Genomic DNA, 19,177 nt, shown 5'->3' on the forward strand with positions numbered 1-19,177 from the left:
GTTCACACTTTCTTTTCCCTTTTTTTTGCTATTTTTTGATTTCCTTTTCATTTAGCGCAAAATGTGTGCATAAAAGGCTCCATACATTGGCAAAAATCTTCGCGAATCGTTTGCTAAAAATAGGTCCAGATGGTGAAGATCGAATTTTCTGTATGGTTTGATGACAATCTTTAGAAGCGTAAGACTTTTTAATTTGATTAGCGTATTGTACCTATTTGTTTTGATTTTTTGTTTTTGAAACAAACTAATTCAATTAGTAATAGAATTTTTCAGTTATGATTTTTTTTTCGGACACTGAACCGACCTAATATCAATATGAATATTCCGTTTTTGCTGCATGGGGCGTTGTTTGAATTTTGATGCCTGCAGGGCTGCCAATGAATTATTGAGGAAATCAGTATCCGAAGTTTATAAAATCACGAGATTTGACATCAATTTGCATGAGAATTATGGAATTTAACAAATCAGAGTCAGTACTGATCTTTCCAAATTCGCTTTTATATGGTTTAATGTGTGCACATATTTTTTGTTACAGTATTTTTTAGAGTTCGTCTTGTTGGAATGAAATTAGAAAGCTTTTAAAAATATTTGCAAACGCTTGAAAACAGTGCGCTTGGAACCACTTGTCGCCATTAGCAATCTTTGTAAACAAAAGTACCAACCATAAATTTATCGAAATTTTAATTTCAATTTTTTCTGTATTTAATGTGTTTAAACGGTTTAACCATCTTTATAATATTGATAATAACTAAATAACAACATGTTTGATGTGTGCTGTCGGCTATGCTTGGAGCAGGTTCCTCTAAGCGACATACATTCTTTGTATGGTAAACACAAGGAATATTCTATCAGAGAAAAAATCAACGAACTATTCCAGATTCAGGTAAATTAATTCTTAAGAAATTCAGTGGTAATTTAATTCACATGCCTTTCTTCAATGTAGTTTTCAGAAATTGAAAAATTATCTACAGTTTGCAACCAATGTTTGGACCGGATTGATACCGTCAACAATATTCGAAAGTTGTTCTTGGAAGCTGATAAGAAATTCCGGGATCTTTTAAACAGGTACCTATTATTCAATTAATTTTGATTAAGTAATATTAATTTTCCGTCGCATACTTATTGTTTAGCAATCTCACAAAAATTAAATTAAATTGTGAACCAGTAACAGTTGAGACCAAAAAGGAAATCGGTCAAATCGTGGTACAAAAGGAAACAGAAAACAATGCAGATTTCGAGATGGTTGTCGAAGACCCGCCAGCATTACCAAAAAATGTGGAAAAGATTGTGAAGAAAGAGGTCTCACAGATGAAACGTGACTGCGATCAGCAGACAGTTAATCCGTCTTTTGAAGTCACTGTATATGAACCCGATGCGCCAGTAAACAAATTGATATTTACATCGGCCGAATCCGAAGAAGAAGATTTAGTTGATCATGTATCAGAAGATGTTAATGTAGATGAGTTTGATGATGATCTGATTTCTTTTCAACAACACGAAAATAATCAAGAAGATGGTGAACTTGTGGCCATCGATGAACAAGATGAAGCCATCTTGTATGAATCAGAACAAAGCTGCGATGTTGATTCTTTGGATAATTCAGCAATTGCAGAATTTATAGACGTAGTTGAGGAAAAATCACATTCGAGTAACGAGAGTAATTTAAATCCTACCAATACTGCTGAAACTGATGAAGAACATGAAAATTTCGTAATTTCGATGAAATTCCTATGCAACGTTTGCAATCAAGTTTTCAACACAGATTTAGACCTAAAACAACATAACAAAGATCAACATACAAAGGGGTATCATCATCGCTGTAATAATTGCAGAAAGCTGTTCAAAACTGCCGATCAACTCAAATCTCACGCTTGTACAAAAGCTACAAGCAAATGTTCAACAAGTCAAGTAAAACCCGCTATAAAACCTGAGAAACAGCCGGATTTCTCAGCTAAACCTCCACCTCGGAAGATTACTCAATACAAATGTGACTTTTGTAAAACAGTATCTAAGAGCTCTGACGCTTTGATACAACATGGCCAGGAGCAGCATCCGAATGAGTTTGTTCTTCATCTCTGTAACGCATGTCCTCGATCATTCCCTAATCAACAAAGCTTCAAGGTCCATCTTTCGTGTCACGAAAAGAACTACGAGTGTAAATACTGCGGCAAAGGGTTTCCATCGGCCGTTGCCCATGCAGGCCACGTAAACACTCACACCAAAGAGCAGCCCTTCCAGTGTTCCGAATGTGGGAGAAATTTTGCGCAGTACACGAGTATGCGGCGGCACATGAAGATTCATTTTGATGAAAAGGCCTACCAATGTGACGTCTGCTCAAAGCGGTTTCGACAGCGTTCGGTTATGCTTACTCACAGAAGGATACATACTGGCGAAAAACCGTTTTGCTGTGACAAATGCTCGAAGACTTTTCGGGACCACAGCACCCTGGCCAAACATAAAAGGGTGCACGTTAAACCCATGCCAGCTAAAGAGTGATCACTACTGAACTATCTGATACTATCTGAATTCAAATAAAACTTATCATAACAGTAAGCAAAAATGTATCAATTACACTAGTTTACAGCATTTTTGAACTTAGTAAACTGGAGGTCATTTTCAATGTAAAATCTGACGCTGAATCCGAAAATGAAATTCAAAAAAATCTCAGTAGAACAGTTTTTTGAGTTATGCTCCAAATATGAAATTTTGGAAAATAAAAAAAAGTACATGTACTTTTAATTACCGTGGAAAATTACTGTTATGGTAAAGTAACCGTAACTTCTTCAATTTTCAACCAATTTTGAAAAATAACCACTTGAAATCTTTGAATTCACCTTTATGGCCAACAGAAAATCAGATTTTTTAAATGTTACTATCAAGTCTAAAACTTTCACTCAAACAATTTTTTTCTAAAACAATGGGTTTTTTATATTTTTTTCTTTCATAAAGCTACTAATATCAACAATAGGGGAGAGTGGGGATACTTGATCCCTTTTTCTTATTTTCACCATATCTTTTTGGAAAAATTTTGCAACTCGCTGTCTTTGACATTTTCTGACAGCTTGTAATTTCAAATTTCTATGCTCCAAAAATAAGAACGATACTTGAACCCGTTGATGAACTAGAAGCATTTCGTGGGAGTAAAAAAATTGCGATTTTTCTGAAGTTAGGGGAGACTTGATCCCCTTTTGAAGGAGACTTGATCTTTTATTCAGGAAGCCCTAATCCTTGTATAAAAATCAAACAAAACCCCAAGATAGAATGTTAATTGACTATTTTGGTCATGTTTGTTCTCAATTCACACTTTATAGCAGACATAAGGAGAAAATTCTATAACTTTGTCTCAACGCTAAAACATTGCATACTTAAAGAAGGTTTTTTTTTTTATAATTAAGAGAAAATTAATTATTTTTGCTCTTTTCTTCAGACAATTGTTTGATAAATATTAGTTTTTGGATAAATATTAGTAATTTCGTAATCAGCAATCATAACGATCAATTCAGAAGAAGAATATGCCGTTTGGAAGGGGGATCAATTGTACCCAACTCAGGGGATCAATTGTACCCATAATCAACATTTTAGAAAACTTTTTCTGAAAAAAATTGAGAGTTTTCCATTGCTTTGAAAATATGGCATTTTGAAGTTCATTTTACGCTCGAACGAATGATACATTGGAACAAATTTTTTTTTTCATAATTTTCCCATGTAAGGAAAATTTTAAAGTGATGAAAAAAGATCTTCAAGTTACATTTTGTGAAATTTTTCAAACAAAGTTTAATAACTCAAACAATTATTTTGTTAAAAAAATTAAAACTACAAGCATTGTTATTTTGCTCATTTTGGCACATTTTTCTAGAACATTTGATCTTTGTAAGACATTCCAGTTTCGAGATATAGCTAAGGAATCAAGTATCCCCAGGGATCAAGTATCCTCATTCTCCCCTAGTGTTGATGATGCGCAAAAATGATGTTGAGATGATCGATAGGAAATTTGTTCACCTTTTATATGCAAAACAGAGATTTCAAATTACTGTTATGCAGTCCGAGATATTTCAATCTAAGTACATGTACTTTTTCTATTTTTCCAAAATTTCATATTTGGAGCATAACTTAAAAATTGTTCTACTGAGATTTTTTTGAATTTCATTTTCGGATTCAGCGCCCGATTTTACAATAAAAATATAGGTCGGTCAATAAAGCTCACGATTTTTTTTTTAAATTTTGTAAACTAGTGTTATTAAACTGTTTTTTTATTGAAAATTATAACTTTGAAATAGTGCTATTTATAAATGAGGATCAAAGAATTTTGATGAAAAAAATTGCCGTTCTGTTCAATTACATTCAGTTCCAACCGATAGTGATGAATTACTAATGAAGAGACTGTTAGGGTGACCATTTTTGGAAAAAAAAAATCGAAGAATTTCAGCACCGAATCTGAGGTATATTGACTTTTACCAAAGATATCAGCCGGGTAACTTGATAGAATATATCAAGGTACCCGGCTGATCATCTAATTTATTATTTTTATTAATTTTACATGAAGGCAGCGCTTTTTGAGTAACTGAAAGTTTTGTCAGCTACTACACAAAAATTTGCGTTTTGTGTACAGATATGGTACATTAGTTTTGATTTTTTTTTTCGGATCCAAAATCCGCACGTTTTCCACGGGTTATCCAATCATTGGCCTCCAATATTGTAAGAATATAGTGAAATAAGTTTAAGTTTAGATATAGTTTTTTTTACGCGGTTTTTTAACACGGTTTTTTTTACACGGCTTTTTTTACACGGTTTTTGGGAATTAATACGGTTTTTTACACGGTTTTCGCGAATTAACACGGTTTTTGAGAGAAAATAAGTCTAAGAACGTGAAACATGAGACCTGAGACTTGGGGCATGAGACTTGAGACCTGAGACCTGAGGCCTGAGACCTGAGACATTAGACCTGAAATATGAGACCTGAGATCTCAGACATTAGACCTGAGACATGAGACCTGAGGCCTGAGACTTGAGACATCAGACCTGAGACTTGAGACCTGAAATATGAGACCTGAGAGCTCAGACAGGAGACATGAGACTTTATACCTAAATATGACCTAAATTGAGACCTGAAATATGAGACCTGAGATCTCAGACACGAAACACGAGACATGAGACATTAGACCTGAGACATGAGACTTGAGACCTGAGAGCTGAGACCTGAGACATGAGACTTGAGACCTGAGATGAGACCTGAGACATGAGAACATGAGAAATGAACGATTCAATTCAAATTCAATACTCGCAATAAATACATTTTTGTAGGAAATAAAAGAAACATGGACGATAACTAGTTTTGCAATTTTATAAATCAACATTAAATTTTTGTAAAATTTTGTTTTCAACATTTTGACAGTTGAGGATAACTTAATGATGCCAAATACAGCTATCATTTTAAATTGCTAACTGAATTATGTAGTAAATATTTTCATCATAGAAAATTGATTACCTACCTAATTATGGTATTAATTTGATCTAAATTTTCTGATCCAAAATAGTAAATCAAACCTTAATGGTGTCTTATTCAGCTGTCTTAGTAGATTCAATACCTTATCGTGCTTATCATTGTTGCTTTACTTTGGTATTGGTTTGCCATCAAATTCCAGCAAATTGATGCTTTAATGAAAGCTAATTTTTACATCGAACTAAATATGACACTAAGTTATGCTATCGTTATGGCATTGATAGCTCATTTTGGCTACTGTTTGCTATCGATTTAGGCATCAAGGTCTGCTCGGGTTATTATCACATAGGCCAAACTTTTTTTCAGCACGTGCCCACTACTGTGAATTGATATATGTATACAGATAGAGTTGCATCTACCACCACACATTAGTAGGCCAAGCGTTCCCTCCCCCTTCCCGTTGGTAGGGGAAAGGTTTCCAAAATGGGCCTGTCGGGTTAAATGACCCTACGGCCGTTTGACGAAATGGCTAACAAGACAACATAACTAATCAATGCATTTTGAGGGTAATACGCTTTGAACATAAGGCAAGAAAGAATTTTATGAATAAACCAACTCAACAACATTTTAAAATTCATACAAGTTTTTGATACCTTTTGATGTAATATATTGACTTTTAAAAATTATACGTAAAGAAGCTCAAAACAAAAAGTTGGGTGGTTTTTGTTTCTTATTCAAATGAACCTTAGAATTAAAACGAATTTAAGCTATTAAAATGATTTCATAATGATTGAAAAGTGGAATAAAAGAGTGTTTTTGTATGCCCCTATCATGTTTGTAAAATGCCGCTACCCTTAAATAACATGTTAAATTGAATAAATATATGGTTTTTATCATTAAAACCTCGAATTCTAGCTCTAATTAACACCTTTAGAGAGAATTGGAGATCTCAAAACAAATTTGATAAAGTTTTTCTTATGGATGAATTGCCTCCATAATATGGCAACCCTAACTTCTGTTTTATTCTATATATTTATTCTATATAAAATATATAGCCCGGTCCTCCCCTAAGTGATCGCTCAGTTAAGCTCCCTTTGACTCAGAAACTCCCTTTGACTATCGAATTATCTTCTTGCAAAATATACCTGCAAAAGAATAATTCTAAAAATAGCTATCATTTTTGGTTACATTCGCTTAGGAAATAAACAGTGAAAACGCTGAGACTAGATATCGAGCAATATAAAGAAACTTTAAATCTTTTTTACAGAAAGGTTAACTTTTTGCTTTTCGACACGTTCTTCCGATCAAAATTTGTTAGTAAATATTGATTTCTTTTTTCATTTGCAGGTGCAACAGGTGGTTACAGAAATGTGTTATGCTTTTTCCACTGGAATGAACTGGAAACGTTAGGCAACCTGTTGATCGGTTCCGTTACATGGTATTGTCGTTTTCGTTGAGTTCAAGAAAAAATCGAATGTTGTGTACAATAAGCAACAAAAATTTGGAACTTTCGATTCCGATTCTAGGTACAGGTACAACATAAAATTCTAATTATGTTTATGAAATGAAGTTGGACTTTTCCAATTGGTTTTGCCTATCTTAAGCTTCATTTTTTGCTAAGGGGTCTGGATTTTTGATGGGGGTAGGAATATTAATTCAAGCCAATAATGGTATCCGGCCAAACCAAGGCATTATTGGGGGGGGAGGGGTCCCCCGGAGGGAAAAAAAAGAATTAACATTACTTTAATCATACTATTTAAATTTTTACAAATCTATTAATAGAAACGAAAACTAGAAAATCGGAATGAAAGCTTGAAATAGAACAACTAAAGAGGCCCCCGTGAAATTAAATCAAGAATAGTTTTTCTCTTACATAAGTTAAGGGGGCTCCGTAGAGCAGGCGCGGTCCTATGGGAGGAGCGATCGGGGTGATCACCCCCTCCCCCCCCCCCACCAAGCGGCGAAAAACGTTACGAAATACTCGCAAACGCTGGCTAAAAGTTAAAAAAATTCCAAAAAAATCGCACTTCATATTTAAACTCGCGTATCAGTTTAGGGTTGGGTGAACCGAATTTAAAAATTTGTGTTGCATTTAAACCTTTTCTCATAAATATCAAAATTCTGTGCTAAAAATTTGCATAGTGCTTTAAATAGATAAAATAGCTATTTAAGTTATCGATCAAAAGTTTGGGCTCACCCCTCAGTATGGTGTACTTTGATTGTATGTATTCGCCTCGACGTAGCGAAAATGATCGATTGAGCCGTCAACACGTACGCCGGACCATCGTATCGTTGCTGTGTACCTGCAGGAACATTTTACATTATTTATTTTTCCTTACCTGTATTTCAATCAGCACTTTTCAGTGCTAAAATTATTTTCATTTTCTTTTATTCATATTTTCTCTTTTCTTTCCAGCATGGGGAAGTCTTCGGCCGGCTCAAGGGCCGGAAGAAAACGGATTGCTGAACCTAATCCAGGGCCATCTGCCAAAAAAGTTGAAATTTCCAATTCATTCGATGTCCTTCATAACATCGGTGATGAGGAAATATTCATATTTAATTCTGATAAGAGTACTAAGAAACCTTCTTCTTCTTCTTATACTCTTAAAAACGAAAAGATTCCACCAATAACGGTCACGATTCCTGACTTCAATGCCTTTCGAAAAGAAATCGTTACTTCCGTCAAGGATGTGAAGATTTCTTGTCAGATCGGTCGAAGGGGAACTGCTCGTATATTGGCGGAATCTTTCAATGATTTTCAAAAAATTTTAAATTATTTGAATAATAAAAAACACCAATTTTTTACGTACGACACTAGAGGTGATCGTCCTTTTAAAGTTGTACTTCGTGGTCTCACCGGCGATCAGACACCGGATGAGATCACAAATGAATTAAATTCTTTGTTAGGTTTTTCTCCAATTCAAGTAATTCAAATGAGGAAAAGAACCAACACGAATAATACCAGTAGTGTTGGTTTTGCTCCTGAACTTTATTTGATCCATTTTAAAAAGGATCAGGTTAATAATTTGAAAATTTTGGAAAAGGCTCGTCTTATGTTTCATTGTCGAGTAAAATTTGAACCTTTTCGTAAATCCCATACCAATTTTTTACACAATATTACGCAATGTCTTCGTTGTCAAGCTTTTTGTCATGGCACTAAAAATTGTAGAATGAATGCCAGATGCATGTTTTGCGGCTCATTCGATCATGAAAAATCTAAATGCCTTTTTGGTGGTGATAAGCCAAAAACAGAATTTTTTAAGTGTGCGAATTGCGCAGGTAATCATTCCTCGAATTCTCTAGATTGTCCCGTTAGGGCAAAAATTGTTGCTTCTAGGAAAAACCCCAAAGTTTCCAGAAAAGTTTCTTCTCCTCCTTCCTCTTTTTCGTCTACACACGTCAGACCGGCAAACAACCTGCCTGTTCGCAGTCAACCTCGGCCTACATTGGAATCACGGCTGGGTAATACCCGAAGTGATTTTAATGTTACCTGGGCTGATTCTGCGCCACAGACTCGTTGTTTATCGTTCTCAGAGGTGGTTGAAAATGGGTTGCCCTCTTCAGGTTTAACTAATAAAAATGGGAAAAACCAAGTCTCAACGTTCATGCGAAGGCTTGGGAAAATCCCCGAAATTCAAATACTTGTTCTTCTCCTTCATTTTCTGATTCTAACAATTTTGTTGATTTGGGTGAGATTACTGAGGAAAAATTAAAATTTTTGCATCAAAATTTAATGGAAATGATGCAACTTATGTTGAAAGCAAATTCAATGTTTGAAGCTTTCCAAACTTCTTTTAACACTAGAAAGACCGCACCAGTCAAAATGACTGGTGGGACACTTTGTTTGTTGAATATCTTTTGAACACTACGCTTTAAAAATACGACTTTTCATGAATTTTGAATCTCTACAAAACTGTGTATTTTTTATTTTTCTAGCTCTTTTAATAAGCGAGAAAAATTTCGCCATGGACACTCGGACCGTGACCAGTCAAAATGACTGGTAAAATTCACAACCCTATAACTCAAACAAGATAAATTTTTTTCGCTTGCTTTTGGTTTCATTTGCAAGCTACATTCAAGGCAATGAGTCCTAGTTGATTTATGGTGGGCAGAAGTGTGTCATTCGTTATGAAATTATTGATTTTCAATGCGAAGTCGTGAAGATTTGAAGAAAAAGTTCTTGGATTGGCCGCTGTGTGGCGCTTCAAGCACTTGACTCCCAATTTTTTTGATCTGTTTTGTTGCTCAATTATAATTGAACTTTCTGTCAAAATTTGGCGAAATTTCATCAAGATTTGTAAAAGTTATGTTAGTTTTAATACATGTCCATTCGAGTAATCGAGTAATTTTAGGTGATAAATATGTTTTATACTGAACTAGTATGAGTAAAATAATTATGAATTGTGTACTTATTCATTCAAATTTGAAGACCTTATTTCTATGAAACTGAACAATTTAAATGATTTTTTTTTATATTTGATTATTCTTCATACGTTGGTTATCCACCATGGGTGCACGGATTCACCGCAGTTTTTGCCCAAGTATGTATTCACATGCATTCTTAGATTATTAGGTTCGACAAATTTCCAATTCAAGTTCCCTTACAGGTATTCCGGCATCCGTGTATAAAGCTGGCAACTGATTGAACATTCTTATTATAAGAGGAAACACATCTTACCTGTCGGCAACTTACGGGGTTTGAACCCTAGAGTTTTCTTGCCGATACCGGGAGTCGAACCCAGTACACCTGGCATACCTAGACTAGACTCACGCCAGTCTATCTGATAGACCACATTGGCGCTAAGATTTTTTTTAACATGGGTGCATGGAATGGCTGTAAATTCGCCGTTATTAATTATATAGAAATAAATAGTTTTCAACTTGCTTCAGAACACAAAATATTTTTGAGTTAGATATGATGAGCATTTGAAATGCAACATTAGTCAATCGAAAAACTTTTAAGGAAAAACAAATCAATGAGTACATTTGACCATGTTGATTCATTATTTTTATTATTAAATAAATAAATTTATTATTTCAAGATATAATTGAAATATTTCTTTTCCAGGAATGAAAAAACGGAGCTTAAAATAAAAATCGTTATTTAAATAATTATGTCTCAACATGAAAGACATGATTTCGACTTTGGTTTAGTTAAGATTTGTAATAATGCTTTTTAAAAAATTGCAAAAAGTCCAATATTTGATTAAAACGCGGGAATCCGTGCACCCATAGTGTAAAACCATGTATATAACACAAAATTTCATTTGAATCTTTAAAAGTCTTTATTCTTTACCTTTAACATGCAAAAAAATTGATTTTGGATGAATGGCGGTGAATCCGTGCACCCATGGTAAATTGCTCTACCTATATAAAAAATATGCTTCAAAACCTACAATATCAGGTATAATTTATAGGCATCGGGTTGAAAAACTTCAGAGCGATGGATGCTAGAAAACATCTACTAAAACAAAACTGAAGTGAAACCGTGCACCCATGGTCAATAACCATAACCATCTAACATGTTTTTATTATTAGATTGATAATGTGTTTCAATTTTTTGATAATCATTTGACATATTCATTTTATGACATACACGCATTCGTCAACTATGCCAAACTGAGGTGATTCCGGGCACCCATGGTGAAAAAATATTTCAATTTTATAACAAAAATGTTATCGAATTAATAATAAAATAATTTCAAAAGAAAAAATTTAAAAATATTTTGATAGAAAAAATTTCCCCTTTACCAGTCATTTTGACTGGTCACGGTCCGAATAGGTATATTCAACTTGCCGGTCCTTCTAGTGTTAATTATGCTAACAAAATTATTATGACTTTGCGATTCCCTCATGGATCCAAATAGATGTTTAAATATTATGAATTGGAACGCTAGATCTTTGCTGGCTAACCAAGACGAGTTCTTTTTATTTTTGAAAACTCAAAACATACATATTGCTGCCATCACTGAACCTTTTTAAAGCCAGACAATAACTTGAAAAGCAATGCTTTCTTTAAAATTTTACGAAATGATCGACTTGATCGACAAGGTGGGGGTGTAGCTATTGTCATCAATAGTCGTCTTAAATTTAGACTTCTTCCTTCTTTCAATACAAAAGTCTTAGAAACAATTGGAATTGAATTAGAAACTTCTATGGGGAAAATTATAATTGTTGCCGCATATTTGCCTTTTCAATGTAGCGGTGAACAGAAAAATTTTTTGAAGGGAGATTTACAAAAACTCACCAGAAATAAATCTAAATTTTTTATTATTGGTGACTTTAATGCAAAACACCGATCTTGGAATAATATTTCATCAAATTCAAATGGGAATATTTTGTTTAATGACTGCTCTGCCGGTTATTATACTGTTGAATATCCTAATGGGCATACTTGTTTTTCTTCAATTAGAAATCCCTCCACAATTGATTTGGTTCTAACGGATTTAGGTGAGCATTGTAGTCAATTAGTTACTCATGCGGACCTCGATTCAGACCACCTTCCAGTAACATTTTCTTTATCCCAAAGTCCCATTGAAAACCCTTTAAAATCAACTTTTAATTTTCAAAAGGCTAACTGGGAGCGATATATGAATTTTATTGAACGTAATTTAGATGTAAACGTTCCAATGAATTCAATAGAAGATATTGATTTGGCTGTAGAAAATTTGACAACTTCTATAGTCAATGCTAGAGCCGCTTCAATACCTAAAGTTAAACATAAATTTAATCAACCTTTAATTGATGATGATCTTCAGTTTTTGATACGACTGAAAAACATTCGTCGACGCCAATATCAACGTACTAGGGATCCTTATTTGAAATTTATTTATTGCGACCTTCAAAAAGAGATCAAACGTCGTTTAAATTTCATTCGTAATGAAAATTTTGCTAAAGCAGTAGAGGACATAAAACCCTACTCAAAGCCATTTTGGAAATTAACTAAAATTCTAAAAAAGCCCCAGAAGCCAATTCCTACTTTGAAAGATGGGGATAAACTTCTTTTAACTAATTCAGAAAAAGCTCAAAAATTAGCCCAACAATTTGAGTCTGCTCATGATTTTAATTTAAACGTTGTAAGTCCAATTGATGCTCAAATTTCCCTAGAATTTAATGATATTCTTTCTAAGCAAATTGTGTTTGAAAGTTCTTGTGAGACAAATATTGATGAACTTAAATTGATTTTCAAAAAATTTAAAAATATGAAAGCCCCGGGGGAAGATGGGATTTTCTATATTCTTATTAAAAAGTTGCCTGAAAGCACTTTAAATTTTTTAGTTAAAATCTTCAATAAATGTTTTCACTTGGCTTATTTTCACAATAAATGGAAAAATGCCAAAGTAACTCCAATTTTGAAACCTGGAAAAAGTGCTTCAGAGCCTTCAAGTTATCGACCAATTAGTTTGCTTCCTTCTTTAAGTAAACTATTTGAGAGAGTTATTTTGAATAGAATGATGATTCACATTAATCAGAATTCTATTTTCCCTGATGAACAATTTGGTTTTCGTCATGGACATTCTACTACACATCAACTTTTGAGTGTAACTAATATGATTAACGCTAGCAAATCTGAGGGTTATTCAACTGGTGTTGCTCTTCTTGATATTGAAAAAGCTTTTGACAGTGTTTGGCACAAAGGTTTAGTAGCTAAATTAGCTCGATTTGATTTTCCTGCATATCTCACCAAAATTATTCAAAATTATTTGACTAGCCGAACTTTGCAAGTAAGCTATCAAAATTCATGCTCTGAAAGGATACCGATTAGAGCTGGTGTCCCTCAGGGTAGTATACTTGGGCCTATTTTATACAATATTTTTACTTCTGATCTTCCTGATGTCCCAGAAGGAAAAGGTAGAAGATTATTTGCTGACGATACTTTGCTTTCAGCCAAAGGTCGAAATTTACGGGTGGTACGCAGTAGATTGCAACAAAATTTAAATTCCTTTTTGAATTACTTGAAAATGTGGAAAATTTCTCCTAACGCTTCCAAAACTAAACTTATTTTATTTCCCCATAAGCCAAGAGCAAATTTTTTAAAATTTAATGAAAATCATTCCATAACTTTTAATGGGGTTTCTTTAGAATGGTCTGATCACGTGAAGTACTTGGGACTCACACTTGATCGGAATCTTTCTTTTAAGAATCACATTGAAGATATTCAATCTAAATGTAATAAATACACTAAATCTCTTTATTCTCTCATCAACAGGAAATCCCGACTTTGCCTGAAGAATAAGATGATTATTTACAAGCAAGTCTTCCGACTAGCGATAATGTATGCAGTACCGATTTGGTCTAGCTGCTGCGCGACGAGGAAGAAAGCCATCCAGAGGATCCAGAACAAGGTTCTGAAAATGATTTTGCGGCTTCCACCTTGGCACAGCACCGAAGATCTTCATCTGATTGCAGGCATTGAATCTATCGAAGAGATGGCCAACAAAATCATCTCCAACTTCAGAGGCAAATCGATGCAGTCTTCCATCGCAGAGATTCGCTCTCTCTACAATTAGTTTAATTTTAGGATAGTTTTAGTTTTTAGTTTAATATTTTTTTCTTTTTAAACTACAGGATGTTCTCCTTTATAAAAATGCTTGATTGTGCTCAGCTAATTTTAGTGATTATTAAACTATAGGGCTCTGAAAGTTCATTATTGAACTGAACACCTAATTTAATGTATTAATGTAATATAAATGTAATGATGAATTGGTACTAATAAAGATATATTTAAAAAAAATCGATTTTGATTTATTGATATAAAACGATTTTTCATAATTCAAACTATTTTCAGATATTAAGAATTTTAATCTACATACTTTAACGTTTGAAAAAGATATAAAAATTTTAGATAAATATATAGAAAATGGCCAAACACATCAAATTAAAAATGTGTTTTCTCGAAATAAGTTTCTTTTTTTAGGTAAATCATTTATTTTTCTTTTCAAGAGTTATTTACTGTGATATTTTACGTTTTTCATTAGCTTTTATGCTTTTATACCCCTTTGGCAGGAAGGGCCTCATTCAATTTGAGCCGTTATCACAATTAAACCATTAAACTATTTGAATAATGATCAATAGTTTTTATAAAAAAAAATCAATTATTTTATTTAAAACTTTCCATATTTTTTATAAAAAAAAACAAATATTTAATTTAAAACTTTCCAAATTAGGGTAATTAAGCAAGAAATGGTTTCGATAAACTTGTTATAAATTTTTTTTCGTATAGGTGATTTCCAGCTGTTTTGGGGTCTCTCTATGGGACTTTACAAGATTTTTCACGATACTGGCCGAAAATTTAGGTTAATGAATCTACTCATTAGACGATATCTCAAAAACTATCGGATCGCTACAATATTTTGCACATTTAAACACTACATTACTGGGTATTTTCAATGAAATTTTGATCCATCTATTCAAAAGTTATTGACAAATGACAGTGTTTTTTTCAAATACAGTCCTTAGTTTATTTTTTAAGTAAAAAAAACATTTTCGGCAAATCATGACAATTGATTATGATCGCTTTTACGTAATTCGCAAAGTATGATACTCCATACGTAGAGGAAATATCGCAAAAACTTTTTCTGCTATGTAAATTGGGGTGCGCTGAAATGGCGCTAAATTAACTTTTTAGGAACACCATTAGATATACGAAGCACAATATTCTATAGAATGTAACTGAGCGTTACATAAGAACGTGGTAATTTTGTTTACATACTCATGATAATATATGTTTCAAAAAAACTTCATTTACAGATGTATGCTCTTGAACAATTCGAGCAATAAACATCAAGAAACCAATTTCCAAATATTTTTCCGTGTTTTTAAAGCCAATTTTGCTACATTAGTTACACATTTTCAACAGTCAATTTATATAAAACGCAGTGCTTGCGTAGAATCAGTCGAAAATTTATATTTTGTTCAAAAATTGAAAATGACACCGACACGTTCCATACGGATGTGCATGCTGGAGCGCAGACTCCTGAAAATTTTCACCAGTCCATCCAGCCATTTTGGAAAATCGTTCATTGCGAAGGGAACGGTGTTCCACTTAGTTGATATACTATTCTCTTATGTGGAAAAAGATTTCCATAAAACCTTAAACAGCTGAATAAAGTTCATAGGAAGCATAATTTATCGAAGATAAGTGCAAGCTTCAACAATTCGTTAAGTTTAAACAAGTGCCAATCGCGTTTTGTGAAGGATAAATTTTGTAGTACACCTTCAACCTGAGAAAATTTTAATTTAGAATTATATTTGAAAATTCAGTGTTTTGAAAGATATGTTATCTCAATGGCCCCGTGCATACTAGAATGTAATGCTGCAAATCAGTTCCGGAATAAAATATGTTCAACGATAAAAAGCACACACCTTGAACAGGGCGTGGTAACTGGAGGCTCGAAAAGTCCTCAGTTGTTCGCCATTTTGGAAAAGGTGTAAGATGCTGGGTCGGAAGCAAAGCATTAAGGGTGAACCCGTCTTAGCCGATTATGGTCCTGAAGAATCGCTTAATGAAAGTGCCGACATCGAATGGGTTAACAAGGTACCGAGCAGCGAAAAACAAACGCTGATGATTTTTATTGAAGATCCTCCCCCCGTATTGTGTGTGATTTCAGTGTTTTTAATTTGTGTTTATATGTATATTTTCTCCAGTAGTCAGAATCTGTCATTGCCTGTCAAATGTCTTCTGTCCAAGTTTAGTAACGTTCCTATAGTAAACGATACAGACCATGCGCTGCGGAAGGTATTCTTTCCAGTGATTTTTCCTATTTTCCAATCTTTCTCTCTGTTTACATTTTTTACCTCCAACTCGATCATTCTCTCGCCAATCTGTTCCCAAAATATTTGCATGCTCTCTGTTTGTAAACATTTATAGCCGTCCTTGAAACAAACTGGGTCAAATTTCCCGGCAAAATAATGCCGAGCCGCTTCGTAACAAACATTTTTTCTATAAGAAAAAAAAACATTATCACGCGATGTGGGTTGATAATCTGTCTAGGAAGAACAAACATTTTACGATATGATTTATTAGATGCATTTGAATATTTTCCACTGTAGAACACAACATGTAATTCTGTTTTTGATTCTAAACTCTGAATTTTGTACGTGAGTTATGATTCTGAATTCTGATTATAAATAATAATGATTTCTGACACTTCCTTATTTATTCTTTAATAAACTTATACGTTAGCAAAATTTGAAATCTGAATCGATTATTTCTGGTTTCTATAATTTCAATTTATTTGCATAGTTAGAATTCAGATAAATGAGAAGCCCAAACCTTATTTAGACATTTAAAAAAATAGCAAAACTTACTTTCAATTTTTAAATACCATGCTATGCGAAAAAATTATACTAAAAAAACTCCCTTAGAACTTTTCAATTCATCCTTTCAATATTAAAAACCCAGGTATTTTATCTATAAACCTGGCAAAATCCGGGCATTTGATTTTAAATTTGTCGACCATAAAACCGGGCAACGTCCGGGCAAATTCGGTCAAATTAAGGAAAAACTCAACAAAAATCAAGAGAAAAAAATTTATCATCAAAATTCATCAGCAGATTTTAAATCGAATTTTAGGTTCCCAAAAAACCCTTCACCATGACTTGCTTAAAAAAATGTTTTGGACGCATAAATCACTCTGTTGTGGTATGAGCCTACTTGGTTGAATGATTCAACTGAATCAAAGCAATCGAAAGATTCCTTTTAATTTAACCACGGTAAACGAAAAGTTCATATACCAGTATTTCGATAGCAACTTACTACCTTCTTCAGTGAACATTTTGATCGGTGACCAACACCTTAGAGTTCGTGAACAGACTGCAGGCGTCGGGAGGCATAGAAGAGGACGAGGTCATGGTTTCTTTTGATGTTTCAGCTTTGTTTCCAAGAGTTCCCATTAAAGAAGCTTCTAATCTGTTAGAAGATTGGTTGCTTCAACAACACAATGGGAGCACTTGGAAACTCAAAGTTAGAAACTACAAGAAATTGGTGGACTTGTGTATAGGACAAACTTTCTTTAAATTTAGAGATTTGTTCTATAGACAAACAAAGGGGGCACCAATGGGAAATCCTCTGTCTCCATTCTTGTGTGAACTGTTTATGGCTCATTTGGAGGAGACTCTTGAAAATCAAGATTTATTACCCGAAAAATGGTGGAGATACGTCGATGACATTTTTTGTGTAGTAAACAAAGATTTTCTAGAAGAACTTCTAACATCCATAAACGGTTTGCATAAGAATATTAAATTCACTTGCAAAATAGAAGAAGACAGGAAATTACCTTTCCTGGATGTTCTGGTAAGGAGAGATGATGGCCTATTCCAATTCGAAATCTACAGAAAGCCGACACCATGAGGGTAATACCGAGCACCTCGAACCACTCGTTCCAGCATAAGATGGCGGCGTTCCACCACATGATCCATCGGATGAACTCCATTCCCCTATCAACTGAAGGAAGAGAAAAGGAACTTCAATATATTTTCCAAACGGCTAATAAAAATTTATACCAAAGTAGATCCATTCAAGCCATTATAAGGAAAAAAGAAAGATCGCTTCAACGGAAATCTTTCACTACTTTAACTTCTATTCAGAAGGAGTTTCAACCAAGGTCCATGGAGTTCAACAGTGTCAACGCAGTCGATTTGCGACACAAGTTGACAAAGTTTGATATTGAACTAGTGTTCACTAGCTCTAATAATCAACTGAAATCCAATACTGAATCTCGACTGAAATCGAAATACTGGTATATGAACTTTTCATTTACCGTGGTTGAATAAAAGGAATCTTTCGATTGCTTTGATTCAGACGTATAAATAAAAAAATTCTGCAACACAATTTGTTTTTTTTTTAGTTTCATTTGAGAATAAGAATGAGAATAAACCCGGGAAAAATCCAGGCTTTTTCAATGAAATCCGACCAACCGCACAACCAAATTTTATATTCGAAACCAGGCAATCTGACATCCTTAGTTTAGAAATAATGGTATCAAGTCAGAGTAACAAGTGAATTTTAAATGTTGGTTGTATTAAATCTTAAATTGATAATAATTTTATTTATATCCAGTTTTCAGCTGGGTTCTGAATTGGGTTTCTAATTATTAGGTCCGATAGATTTTAGAAATTTGCCCTAAATTAATAATATAAATTTCGAAGGATTCGTCACTTACGATATTTTACATCTTCTTGCTGACTCCAGAAACATTTTGTTTGACATAAAAGGTAAATGAGTGGCTCCAGAGAATAAACCTATACCTAAGTTCAACTGACAAAAATCATGTTTTTGAAGCTCGCGTATTTTCTAACATTTCCAAACAACCTTCTAATTAAACACACTTCATCATGCAAACTTAAAATAGTCTATATTATCGAAATGAAAACATTCAAATATGCATGTAATGAAAAAGGGTCAGTCGAAGGGTGGTGTGAATTTTTTCCAATATAAAAACAATCGAAGACTAATAAAATTAAAAAATAAAGCATCACCCTTCGGCAAACTCCGTTGTAATGTGTTTTACAAAATAGCTTATACGCTGATAATATGTAGAATCTAATGAAGTTTTTATAATGCTGATTTCCAATTTCAATCACTTTATGGAGCCACCTTTATGTAAATCTCAGATGCTTGGTAAAAAATCATCTACTGATGTTTCCTACCTCTGCATAATAAATTGAAGCTTGTCAGGGGTTTCAGATATTTCGTTTTATTTGGGTTATTTGACTTATGACGAACGATTATTTTTA

General features: G+C 33.6%; 2 protein-coding genes across 3 annotated transcripts in view; both read left to right on the plus strand.

The window, feature by feature from the left end:
• Positions 1-649: 649 nt before the first annotated feature.
• Positions 650-2,563, plus strand: LOC129755319 (zinc finger protein 239-like). The gene is made up of 3 exons (XM_055751749.1): positions 650-883; positions 944-1,065; positions 1,131-2,563. The coding sequence occupies exons 1-3, from the start codon at positions 761-763 to the stop codon at positions 2,494-2,496; spliced, it is 1,611 nt and encodes a 536-aa protein (XP_055607724.1). The 5' UTR covers positions 650-760; the 3' UTR covers positions 2,497-2,563.
• Positions 2,564-15,428: 12,865 nt separating this feature from the next.
• The window catches only part of LOC129758655 (sodium leak channel NALCN), a 33,502-nt gene continuing 29,753 nt past the window's right edge, over positions 15,429-19,177 (plus strand). Inside the window, exons 1-2 of one of the 2 annotated variants that reach the window (XM_055756218.1) lie at positions 15,429-15,977; positions 16,088-16,178. In XM_055756218.1, the coding sequence (XP_055612193.1) occupies positions 15,925-15,977; positions 16,088-16,178 (144 nt within the window). In that variant the 5' untranslated portion in view covers positions 15,429-15,924. The remainder of the gene's footprint in view (positions 15,978-16,087; positions 16,179-19,177) is intronic. The other variant, XM_055756219.1, reaches the window with a different exon arrangement.

Source organism: Uranotaenia lowii, chromosome 3 (assembly GCF_029784155.1).
Source record: "Uranotaenia lowii strain MFRU-FL chromosome 3, ASM2978415v1, whole genome shotgun sequence".
Lineage (NCBI taxonomy): Eukaryota > Metazoa > Arthropoda > Insecta > Diptera > Culicidae > Uranotaenia > Uranotaenia lowii.